The sequence below is a fragment of the Moschus berezovskii genome, chromosome 9 (genome assembly GCF_049115385.1).
Source record: "Moschus berezovskii isolate FMDL1 chromosome 9, NW_MosBer_1.0, whole genome shotgun sequence".
NCBI lineage: Eukaryota > Metazoa > Chordata > Mammalia > Artiodactyla > Moschidae > Moschus > Moschus berezovskii.
The window spans coordinates 24,111,725-24,124,807 of NC_142468.1; the positions used below are offsets into that span (position 1 = coordinate 24,111,725).

General features: G+C 45.3%; 1 protein-coding gene across 1 annotated transcript in view; it reads right to left on the reverse strand.

Moving 5' to 3' along the window:
- PLEKHH1 (pleckstrin homology, MyTH4 and FERM domain containing H1) overlaps window positions 1-11,652 on the reverse strand; it is a 56,169-nt gene extending 44,517 nt beyond the window's left edge. The window contains exons 1-2 of the mRNA XM_055437401.2: window positions 11,416-11,652; window positions 374-532 (exon numbers count right to left, since the gene is read on the reverse strand). Coding sequence (XP_055293376.2) covers window positions 374-499 — 126 coding nt within the window. The 5' untranslated portion in view covers window positions 500-532; window positions 11,416-11,652. The remainder of the gene's footprint in view (window positions 1-373; window positions 533-11,415) is intronic.
- Between the last annotated feature and the right edge of the window lie 1,431 nt (window positions 11,653-13,083).

Sequence of the window (13,083 nt, forward strand, 5' to 3'; positions counted from 1 at the left end):
ATGGGGTCTCAAAGAGTTGGGCATGACTGAGTGACTAACACTTTCACTTTTCATGGTGCTATAATCATCAAACTTGTTGAGACTAGAACGTAATTATTCCAACCACTAAAAACAAATGATAATTATGTAATATGATAGACAAGCTAATTATTGTTGCAATGGTGATCATATTATAATATATAGATGGATCAAATTAACATGCTGTACACCTTGAATTACACAATGTTACATGTCAAATATATTTCAATCAACCAACCAATCAATCAAACCTCTAAAAAACAAAAAATGAAAAGAAAGTTGGCCTTCCCCAACTCTCCTCTCTGACAGTGATTTCTTCAGGGACCTTAGAGACTACCTGCTCCCCAGGACTCACCTTGTCGGCCAGCAGCTCTCTGATCTTGCTGGCCTGTAGTCGGAACCGGAAAAGCTGGGTTTCTAGGGCCAGGCAGCGCTTCTGCCAGTCCACACTGGTCCGCGTCTCCACCGTGAGTTCTGCCATGATGGGAACAACTTGTGGAGATTCCAGGGAGCCCTGAGGACCAGCATACAGAAAGGGGAAAAGATAAGTGTGTGAGGAGGAGTTCGGTGGGGAAAGGAGACCGACAGCAGCGGAAACAGGGCGGGGAAGGTAAGTGAGCCTGGCTCTCCCTCTGTCCCACGGGCAAGTTCTGAGCTCAGCTGGTCCTGTTTCATCATAAGGCAGCTGTGCAACCTCAGAAAAATCACAATACCTGAGAAACCGCAAGGAGAACCTCGTCTCACTGTTACAGAAGTAAAAAGCGGGGCTCACTGGTTTTTCATTCAATTATCCATTTAACAAAAATGTGTTCATTCAACAAACATTCAGTGCCAGACACTGTAATAGACATTGGAGATGCAAAGGGAAATGAAAGAGGTCCCCACGTCTTTTCAAACAACTCTTTAGAAAAGTCTACTTGCAAAATTACAATGTAGTCACAATTACTAATCAATATGCAAATAAAAGGAAGCAGAGAAATGGAGTGGACTGTGCTAGGGGGAAGGTGTTTAGGGAAAGCTTAAACTGGGTAGCAGATTCATCCACGATCACAAGGCTAACTGGAGATAGAACTGCAGTTCCCAGCTGGGTACTGATTTTTTACAACTATAAAGATTTCAGATGAGAGAAAAAAAAATGGAACGAAAATGTACTGCTTCAAACTTCCTTGACAAGTTTCTATTCAGTCGGGATTTCATATGTTGTCATCAAATCATCCTGTTTTGGAACAGATTCTCACTTTCCTTTAAGTTATAAAATGCAAACCAGAAAATTGGTAGATATTTTGCTGTAGCCTCTGAAGGAAACCATGGGCTTCCCAGGTAGCTCAGCTGTAAAGAACCTGCCTGCCAATACAGGAGACATGGGTTGGATCCCTGGGTTGGGAAGATCCCCTGAAGGAGGAAATGGCAACCCATTCCAATATTCTTGCCATGGAAAATCCCATGGACAGAGGAGCCTAGCAGATACGGTCCATAGGGTTGCAAAGAGTTGGACACAACTGAGTGACTAAGCATGCACACACACTGGAGGAAACAACAAATCTTTAGAAAACACTCCAGACAGACTCAGAACAAGCCAAGTAGACACCTATAATAGCCCCAGCCAGGGGAATTTACCCAGATGTCTCCTGGACGTATTTTAGAGAAACAAACCTGGGTCAGGGATGAGAAAATGAAGAAGAATGTGTATGTGTGCATGAGAAGGGAGATATAGGCACAGAGGGGGAACAGAGCAGAGAAGGGCTGGAAGACACATCATCACCAGGACTTTTTAAATCCCCTTTCTAGGGTGCTTTTAATAATTATGCTTGACAATAAGCATAAATTTGGTCTGTCCCAAACCATGACACATGGTCTCCCTACTATCAGGTGATTTTAAAGAATGATTGTTAATTTTCTAGGTTGATACATTTTTTTAAAAATTATTTTTCATTAAAAAAATTGGGGGCAGGGACTGTGCTATGTAGCATGTGGGATCCTAGTTCCCTGACTAGGGATTGAACTTGTGCCCTCTGCAGTGGAAGCAGAAGTCTTAGGTTGATAATATATTTTAATGTTATCTTTTAGAGATAAATATGGCTTACAGGTGAGACAATGTAATGCCTGGGGTTTGCTTTAAAACACTTCACCATAGGAGGTGAGAAGCTGGGGTGGAGAGAGATATATGCAATAAGATTTGTCAAAAACTGATAATTTCTGAAACTGGGTGATGGGTATACTGCTCTCTACTTAAATATATGCCTGGAACTTCCCATAATAAAAATTTGTCTTTAGAGAACAGAATTGTGGTTGTCAAGGGGAGGTGGGGGAGAGATGGACTTGGGATAAGCAGATGAAAACTATTACATTTAGAATGGATAAACAACAAGGTCCTACTACAGCACAGGGAACTATATCCAATCTCCTGGGATAAAACATAATGGAAAAGAACATTAAAAAAGAATGTATACACCACATTAACAAATTGAAAGATAAAAACCATACGGTTATCTCAACAGATGCAGAGAAAGAGAAAGACTTTGACAAAATTCAACATCCATTTATGATAAAAACCCTCCTGACAGCAGGCATAGAAGGAACATACTTCAACATAATAAAAGCCATATATGAAAAACCCACAGCAAACATTATCCTCAATGGTAAAAAATTGAAAGCATTTCCCCTAAAGTCAGGACTAAGACAAGGGTGCCCACTCTCACCACTACTATTCAACATAGTTTTGGAAATGTTAGCCACAGCAATCAGAGAAGAAAAAGAAATAAAAGGAATCCAGAATGGAAAAGAAGAAGTAAAACTCTCACTGTTTGCAGATGACATGATCCTCTACATAGAAAACCTTAAAGACTCCACCAGAAAATTGCTAGAGACAATCAATGAATATAGTAAAGTTGCAGGATATAAAATTAACACACAGAAATCCCTTGCATTCCTATACATTAACAATGAGCGAACAGAAAGAGAAATTAAGGAAACAATTCCATTCACCATTGCAATGAAAAGAATAAAATACTTAGGAATAAATCTACCTAAGGAAACAAAAGACCTATGTATAGAAAACTATAAAACACTGGTGAAAGAAATCAAAGATGACACAAACAGATGGAGAAATATACCATGTTCATGGATCCGAAGAATCAATATAGTGAAAATGAGTATACTACCCAAAGCAATCTATAGATACAATGCAATCCCTATCAAGCTACCAACGGTATTTTTCAGAGAACTAGAACAAATAATTTCACAATTTGTATGGAAATACAAAAAACCTGGAATAGCCAAAGCAATCTTGAGAAAGAAGAAAGGAACTGGAGGAATCAACCTGCCTGACTTCAGACTATACTACAAAGCTATGGTATGGTATACTACAAAGCTATGGTATACTACTAAGCTATGGTATACTACAAAGTATGGTACTGGCACAAAGACAGAAACATAGATCAATGGAACAAAATAGAAAGCTCAGAGATAAATCCACACACCTATGGACACCTTATCTTTGACAAAGGAGGCAAGAATATACAGTGAAGAGAAGACAATCTATTTAACAAGTGGTGCTGAGAAAACTGGTCAACCACTTGTAAAAGAATGAAACTAGAACACTTTCTAACACCATATACAAAAATAAACTCAAAATGGATTAAAAATCTAAATGTAAGACCAGAAACTATAAAACTAGAGGAAAACATAGACAAAACACTCTGTGACATAAATCACAGCAGGATCCTCTTTGATCCACCTCCCAGAGTAATGGAAATAAAAGCAAAAATAAACAAATGGGACCTAATTAAACTTAAAAGCTTTTGCACAATGAAGGAAACTATAAGCAAGGTGAAAAGACAACCTTCAGAATGGAAGAAAATAATAGCAAACGAAGCAACTGACAAAGAATTAATCTCAAAAATATACAAGCAGCTCCTGCAGCTCAATTCCAGAAAAATAAATGACCCAATCAAAAAGTTGGCCAAAGAACTAAACAGACATTTCTCCAAAGAAGACATACAGATGGCTAACAAACACATGAAAAGATGCTCAACATCACTCATTATCAGAGAAATGCAAATCAAAACCACAATGAGGTACCATCTCATGCCAGTCAGAATGGCTGCTATCAAAAAGTCTACAAACAAAAAGTGCTGGAGAGGGTGCAGAGAAAAGGGAAGCCTCTTACACTGTTAGTGGGGATGCAAACTAATACAGCCAATATGGAGAACAGTGTGAAGATTCCTTAAAAAACTGGAAATAGAACTGCCACACGGCAGAGCAATCCCACTGCTGGGCATACACACTGAGGAAACCAGAATTGAAAGAGCCACGTGTACCCCAATGTTCATTGCAGCACTATTTACAATAGCCAGGACATAGAAGCAACCTAGATGTCCATCGGCAGGTGAATGGATAAGAAAGCTGTGGTACAAAAACACAATGGAATGTTATTCAGCTATCAAAAAGAATGCATTTGAATCAGTTTTAATGAGGTGGATGAAACTGGAGCCTATTATACAGAGTGAAGTAAGTCAGAAAGAAAAACACCAATACAGTATATTAACACATATATACGGAATTTAGAAAGATGGTAATGATGACCCTATATGTAAGACAGCAAAAGAGACACAGATGTAAAGAACAGACTTTTAGACTGTGTGGGAGAAGGCGAGGGTGGGATGATTTGAGAGAATAGCATTGAAACATGCATATTGTCATATGTGATATAGATCACCAGTCCAGGTTCGATGCATGAGACAGGGTACTCAGGGCTGGTGCACTGGGATGACCCTGAGGGATGGGATGGGGAGGGAGGTGGGAGGGGGGTTCAGGATGGGGAACACATGTACACCCATTGCTGATTCATGGCAATGTATGGCAGAAACCACTACAATATTGTAAAGTATTTAGCCTCCAATTAAAATAAATAAATTTTAAAAATAAATAAATAAAAAAGAATGTATATATGTGTATAACTGAGTCACTTTGCTGTACAGCAGAAATTAGCACAACACTGTAAATCAACTATATTTCAATAAAAAAAAAAGAGATTAAAATATTTGTCATTTTAAAAAAATCTCTTTTCCCTTCTTCAGGAGACACATGGTCTCAGAAAACCCAGCCACCTCCTGTATGTCACTAAATATTACCCTGGGGCGCCAGTGAGCCTGTCCTTGGTAGGTTCACCACCAATATTGCCTCCCACCTGACATGTGACCTCTACAATATCTTCCTTCCATTATATACCACAGACAGCTATTACCCACTGAGTCTTTATTGTATACCAGGCACATGTGGCCTCTTTCATTTTCATGAGAACCCATGAGACAAGGAGTTTGAATTAGTTCACACTCTCAGGTGAGGACTCTGAGCAAAAGTCTGTGGCTGGTAAGCAGTAGGGCTGAGATTCTCATTCTAAAGTGCCTACTCTTAGCCACTGAGCTCCTTACGCATCCAAAAACTGAAAGAATTGATTTCACAAAGAGTGGAATGGAGAAGACTTTCCTGGTGGTCAGTGGTTAAGATTCCAGGTTCCCAATGCAGGGGGCCCGGATTCCAGCCCTGGTCAGGGAACTAGATCCCACATGTCACAGCCAAAGATCCTGCATGTTGCAACTAAGCCCTGGCACAGCCAAATAAATAAAAATAAGTATTAAAAAAAATAATAAAAACATTCATTGTTTTTTAAAAAAGAATGGAGCAGACTGTTAAGAATGAAACATTTTATAGGCTCTCTCAAAATCCTCAGTGCAAAGGTGAACCTATACCCTAGACTTCCCAGGGCACCCTGGTCTCAAATATTCTGACCCTTTATCCTCCATAAGCATAGAGAATATTTGTCATGTGCCCTTTTTGTTTAAAAAACAGGGACAGTAGACCTGTAGAGAAAGGCCAGACAATGAAACCACTGACAGGTCAGGTGATGGAGCCTTTCGGTTCTGTTTGGCTCAGAACACTGGACACATGACCTCAGTCCTGTGCTCCCAGAACTGTCATCCCAAACAATTCGACATTGTGACCTCCCAGCAATCCCCACCTCAAAAGACTGGGACCAACTGGAACGGGCAGGAAGACAAAAGACAAAAACAAAACATGATCTTCTCTGAGCTAAGATCACAGCTGAAAAGACACAACAGAACCTTGTGGGGCCTCAATAGAAGGCCCGGAGGCTTCATGTTTAGTTTTCTTTGTCCTTTAAAAGGGATTTCACTTTCCCTGCCTAAGTACAAAAGTGGCAGACCGAAGCTAGGACCTCGGAGTCTTGCAACCCAGCCCGGGGCTAAGAATTAGCAGTAAAAGCACCCAAGTAAAACCAAAGGGCAGCAGAAACTCAATTCTTTTGTGTTGTTTAAAAAAAGTTTGGCGAGTGTTTATTCCCTCTTACTGATTGCCAAAGCTGCAGCTCAGATTCTGTTGGAGGGCAGAAACCCAAATTATCAAAATCTCCAGGGACTTTGAAAATAAAATACGTCATTGGTCTCTGCCTCACGGTGATACCTAGATTATACCTAGTCTGGAAGGAGTTCTTTCCCCAATCCAGCATCTTCATGACATCACCGTTTTTAGAAGTGCTCAGCTTAATCCTCTCCCTGCCTTGGGGATGCTGGTGAAGGAGCTGGCACTCTTGTTAGACTTGTCTCAGCATGTGAGTGGAACTAAGAGGTTTCTAAATGGATCTGGAGCAAGGTGCCTGCTGTGAAACCAAGACCCAAAGGCTCTTTGAACACAAGCAGGTGGCTGGAGCTGCAGCTTTAGTATACAGGATGTTAGGGGGAGATACCAGTAAGTTGAACCTCAGCTGCTAAGTCACCTTGCATTTGAACCGCCCATAAAGCTGTGCAAGGATAAGCAGAAATGAACTTGTAGAATGGTCCTTAACTCTTCAAAGCATTGCTTCGTCAGGTGTTATTTCTCTCGTTACCCTTTTCAATATCCCCGAGATGGAGGACAAGTGATATAATTCACAATGAACAGGTGAGCAAACTCCTCACATTGGTGACTTGCTCAGGGACACAGAGGCAAGTAGTATCAAAGCTGAGCTAAGAATCCTGATCTCCCAACATCTAGAACTGTTCTCTCCATGAAGATGCTTCCATAGTGGCGGTGGAGTCTTACGCTACCAGGCTGGCCTAATGAAGACATAGCATTAATGTGCTGCGTTGATGGGGAAATGACAGAAGAGATGTGAGCTGGGGACAAACTCCAGCTCAATTGTTTGTTTCATGTTTTATCCTGGAAAGCTTCAAACACACATAAGTAGGGAGGTCAGTACAATAAATCCCCATGTGCTCTTCGGCCAGCTATAATGATCACCAACTCATAGTCACTTTTGTGAAAGCTAGTTCTCAATTCCCACTAGTGCCCAGCATGCTGAATGGCTTGGCAGGCAAGAGTCAAATGGTTGCCATGGTCTTGGCACCTGCTTTAGAACTCCCTAAGGCTCCCAGAGTCCTGGACTGACACAGCCACAGAGGTCAGCAGAGACATGCCTCAAGAAGCAGGGGCCATGGGTAGAAGGGTGGTGAAAAGAGGCAAGAGGAAATTGTTAGGTGACTTCAGTCTGTATCAGAGAAAACACAAACTTGACCTGGGATAGCTCTGGAAACTTTAGGGAGACGGACCAGAAATGGACAAAATGCTGACAGTAAATTTAACTTAACCAACTTTTGTTAGGTGATTCCTATGGGTGAGGTTGGAGACACAAAGAGGAACAAAGCCCCTGTGGTTTGTGAGGTTTCAGGTCTACAGCCTGAATATCCTGGAACCCCCCCTGCAAAGACGGCCAATCAGAGCAAGTGCCTAAAGTCGCTGCAGGAGGCATCAGAAAGTAACGGACTACGTTCTGGGTGCAGTCTCCACTATGATCTCCTGTCCCCTCATGTGGCTCACTCGGTGAGCGTGAACACCTTCTGTGATTCCCGCTCACTGGCAGTGGACTTCTGAAAGGGATGTGCAGATGAGGCTGACTACCTGCCCAGTTCTGGGCAAGGAAGAGCCCCCTTTCTGGGGATGAAGCCGGAGGGAGGGTGAGTGCACAAAGAGGCACAGCTCCCTCTGATCTGATCTCCCACTGTTATCTGATCAAGCCAACAACGTGCATTTTACCTCTTTTGCATGCTGAGTGAGCATCCCATTTCACAACGGTGAGAGAGTCAGGAAAAGGTGAGCATGTTACAGACTTCTGGGACATAAATCCCAAAAGGGGCTAAGAGATCCAGGAATATACCATTCCTCAGACAAAAACCAACAAAAAGAAATGGCAGAGTGCAGTACTTAAGATCCTGAGTTTTGGCGCCAAACAGACCTGGGTTTGAATATTGACTCAAGAACGAATTGTGACCTTCTGCTTGACTTCTCTGAACCTATTTGAAATTGAAGGCAATAATATTTGAAAGGAGCACAATATTAGGTCGAACCATGTGAAACTGTCAACACTTCACCATTTTTTTGACTTTCAAAAATCGTAATTTCATAGACCACACTATGTTGGATTTTTTTGAGAATCCAAGGAGGTATTATAATACAAAAGCCTGGCACACAGGAAGTACTCAATAAATAACAGCTACTATCAACAAACAAAAGGCAAACCAACAATGCCCTGGGCATACTTGGAGATGTGCTCACCACCATTATCACAGAGCAGGTCAGGAGATTTTTAATAATTCTTTTATCTTAGGACTTCCCTGGTGGTCCAGTGGTTAAGACTCTGGGTTTCCAATGCAGGGGGCATGGTTTCGATCTCAGAGAACTAAGATCCCATATGCTGTGCAGTGTGGCCAAATAAAAAAATTATTTACCTCTTTGTTTTTGAATACTAAGCAAAAGAGTGTATGGTACAAAGTAAGGCTTCCTCCCACCCCTGAACTCCAGGCATAGTTTTCCCCAGAGGCAACCACTGTTGGGAAGATTTGAGTCTTTCTGAGATGTTCCCTGCATATACAAGTGTCCACATGTATGTTGCACACACATACACACAAGCAAATGGTGGCACACTATACACACTGTACTTAATATAACTCAGAGAGCTTCCTATATATGTGTGTGTGTGTGTGTGTGTGTGTGTGTGTATGCATGCATGCTCACTCAGTCTGACTCTTTGAAACCCCATGGAATGCAGCCCACCAGGTTCCTCTGTCCATGGGATTTTCCCAGCAAGTACTGGAGTGGGTTGCCATTATCTTCCTGACTCAGGGATCAAACCCATGTCTCCTGCGTCTCCTGCATTGCAGGCGGATTATTTACCACTGCGCCACCAGAAAAACCATGTGCATATATAATAACATATACCTGCCCCATTCTTCCCTCGTGCCTTTTAAGAGCTATATTATATTCTCTTGTGTGGCTATTACATGATTTCATTTGAGTCCCTAATTAACAGACGCTTGGGTTGTTTTAAACCTTTCACTAAAACAATGCTGCAATGAATATTCAATGAATAGACATTATTTCATACACATCTCAGTTTATCTCAAGGATAAAGTCCCAGAAATGGAACTGTACCACTGAGTGATGTACATTTTGCAATGGCCAAAGAGTTCCAACTGCCCTCCCCTGAGGCTATTCTAATTCATACTCCAGCCAGCAATAAGCACCAATTTCCCCACAGAGGCGGTCATTTTTTAATTTGTTTTTGACAGAAGGGTTGGCCAGAGAACACAGGATGGTGGCTCAGTGGCCAGACTGCCGTGGAGTCACTTGGATCAGTCGTGAGGAGATCCTGACACCTCAGCACCAGCATGTAGAACACACTCTTCAACCCACAGGGAGCACAGAGTTCTGCACAGTTACACAGCCTCACATGGGGCTTCCCTGGTGGCTCAGGAGGTAAAGAATCTGCCTGCAATGTGGGAGATCTGGGTTTGATCCCTGGGTCAGACAGATCCCCTGGAGAAGGAACTGGCAACCCACTCCGGTATTCTGCCAGGAGAATCCCTCCTACAGAGGAGCCTGGTAGGCTACAGCCCATGGGGTCCCAAAGAATCAGACACAACTGAGCAATACACACACACACACAGCCTCACAGAGAGAAGATGGGAACAGTATGGAGCACTTCCTCGTGAGCAGAGTGACCTTTTCCCATAGTTGATGCGTTCTGGAGAGGGCAGAAGGGGCGCCAGAGGCATTTTTCTCAGCTCACTTGTTAGTTTCAATGAGTAACCCAGCTCTGAACAGGCCCCCCTCAGCAGCCCGTGGAGAAGGAGGGTGGTGAACAGCGATGTAAATACGGTTTAAGAGGCTTCCGTTTGAGTCTTGCCTCCTCCACTTTTCAGTTATATGACCTTGGGCAAGTCACTGCTTTTCCGAGTCCTGGTTTCCTCCTTTATAAAACAGGGATAATAACATGCAGAAACACTCGAAGTGATGTTCTATAAAGAGTTAAGTGATGTTACCATAGACACAATGTCTGCAGCCTAGAAGACAGTCCAAAAAGTTTAAGGAAGGAACAAATAACTTTTCCACTGAAATTGATATTAAAATGATCTTTCAAGTAGAAGTTTTAGCCAGAACTAATGCTTTGTCCTGAAGTTTCATGAGGTGTATTCATAGTGAAAGCTTATTTGTCCACTGGCAGGAACAGATTCAGAGCCTTCCTGGTGGCTCAGTTGGGAAAGACTGCCTGCGATGCAGGTGACTTCCCGCAACACTTAGGTTCCATCCCTGGGTGGGTAAAGATCCCCCGGAGAAGGAAACGGCAACCCAATCCAGTATTCTTGCCTAGGAAATCCTATGGACAGAGGAGCCTGGCAGGCTGCAATTCATGGTGTCTCAAAAGAGTCGGACACGACTGAGCGACTAAACCACCAGGGACAGACCTAACAGAGAGCAGATCTACTTCCAAATGAGGGTCTTCATTGCCCCTGCCACCTCCCCACCCCCTGCGCCCCGGTGACCAATTCCTCTCTAAGGATCCTAGGACGCAAAGTTTCTGCTGTCATTTGGCGCCCGACTGGTTTTCCCTTCTGTTTGGCTGACCTGCCTCCATAAATCAAGCCTAATCCACCGGGACCCTAAGAGAACCACCCAGGAATCACAGAAGCGATAACCCGAGATGAGACCGGGAAGAAAGCCGGAGGAGTTGAGAGCCTGCTAGAGCTCAGGCAACTTCGTGAAAAGCCTGCAGGTTCGCTCCGAGGGCCCTTCCCGGGAGCAACTGGATCGAGCCGGTCCCACACTCCGGATCTTCTCCAGGAAGGCTACTCCTCGCCTGGCGGTGCCAGTTCCCCGAGCCCGACGCTCCGCTCCCAGCGCTCCTGGCTGCTAGGAGCTTGTTTCCAGGTACGGAGGCACCTGCTCCGGAATCGCCCTCCGGCCAGAGGCAGCGGATCCTCTTTCAGTCTAACCAAACACCCTCCCCGGCCAGCGAACCCTCACGCCCACCCCATCTCTGCCCGCGGGGCCCCCGGGGCCGCTCACCTCCAGCCAGATCCCGGGCGTCCCCGCCGCGCACCGGGCACACGGGCGCCCCCCGCGCGCGTCCGCCGCTGACCTTGCGTCGATCGCGCCCGAGTCCGCCGCGGCCGCCGGGTCTCCGCTCCCCGGCAGCAGGGGTCGGCGTGGGCGGGGCGGGCGGCGCTGGCCCGGGAGGTTTGCCCGCCCGCTGGCTGCACAAAAGCCGGGCCGACCTCGCAGCGCCCCATTCAATACTCCGCCGCGCCCCCTCCCCGCCCGCTCCTTAAAGGCAGAGCGCCAGGCTGGGCTCCCGGGGCGGCTCGCGGAGAGGCACAGGAAATGACCTCAGCAGGCTCCAGCCTCCCACCTCTCGGCTCGTCCCTGGGGCGGCGGGGACGGCGGCGGGGTCCCGCGGGCCGAGAGGTGTCCCGAGCTCCGGCCCCGAGCTCTCTGCAGAGGCCGAATCAGCGGCCGCCTGGGGTGGCCGGGGCGCCCCAGCATCTCCTCAGCTTCCAACCAGCCTGAGACCCTCCCTGGATGGGGCGCAAGACCAGACCCTCCCCCGTACCCCCTCAAAAGGTGGTTCCCGCATTGGTCGAACGACTTGCAGGAACCGTCACGCCTGGATATTTGGAGCAGAAATCCTTAGTTCAGAGTCTGTCCCATTGGGAGACCAAAGTTCTGATATGTAATATGAAGGAAAAAACAAAACTCACCGCAGCCTAGAGGGTAACTTGCTTGCGTCCGTACGTCTGTATGTATGCATGCACGCATTATTTATTTTAAAGGAGCCGGCCGGCCGAGGAACCGGAAAGGCAAACAGGACGTCGCCTGCGCGGGCAGCTCACCGTGCACCCTTGCCGCCCCTGCACTCACCAATACAATCCTAAACCTGCGAGGGGGGGAGGGGGCGGGGTGGAATACTCAGTTTTCAGTTAGGTGGATATGGGGTAAAGATGATGAATATTTAGAATATTGCAGGGAAGGATCCACGTTTCAGAACAGCTTTCTTCCCCAATCCGGCAGGCTCTCAGGCTAGTTCTGAACAGAGGCAGACTCACCAGAGTTTCCCCCAAGGCGCTTTGAAAGTCTCATTCCGGGCGGTGGTGCCCCCGGCTGCACCCCACGTTTGAATCTGAGTGTCTGGAGGTTAGGCTGGAAAGTTGTGCAGTTAATAAGGCCTCCAAGTAATTCTCATGCACAACTTTGAGAGCCCAGACTCTGTGGAAAGCTGACTCATGTAGTTCAGGAGGCCAAGGGTGAAAGTTCAACAGGGTTAATGGGACTTCATGAGCTTACACATGGACTCATACCTCCTGAGGATTGGAATAGATCAACCCCAAACTGTGGGTAACTGGCCTCTGTCCTCTTCAAGACTGGAAATATTGCTACGGAAGCCTCAAAACAAGTCCTGAGGAGTTTGTCAAGGAGACTTCCCATGTCCATTCATGCATGCATTCACTCTCTTTGAATGGGTAATCATTCACATAGTATAAATTTGCATTATTAATAATCCTGAAGGTCTGACAATGAATAGTAAGTCTCCTTCCTCCCCTGTTCCTTGTCCCTAGTGTGTGTGTATGCATGTGTGTGTGTGTGTGTGTGTGTACTCAGCCATGTCTGACTCTTTGCAACCCCATGGACTGCAGCATGCCAGGCTTCCCTGTCCTTCATCATTTCCCAGAGCTTGCT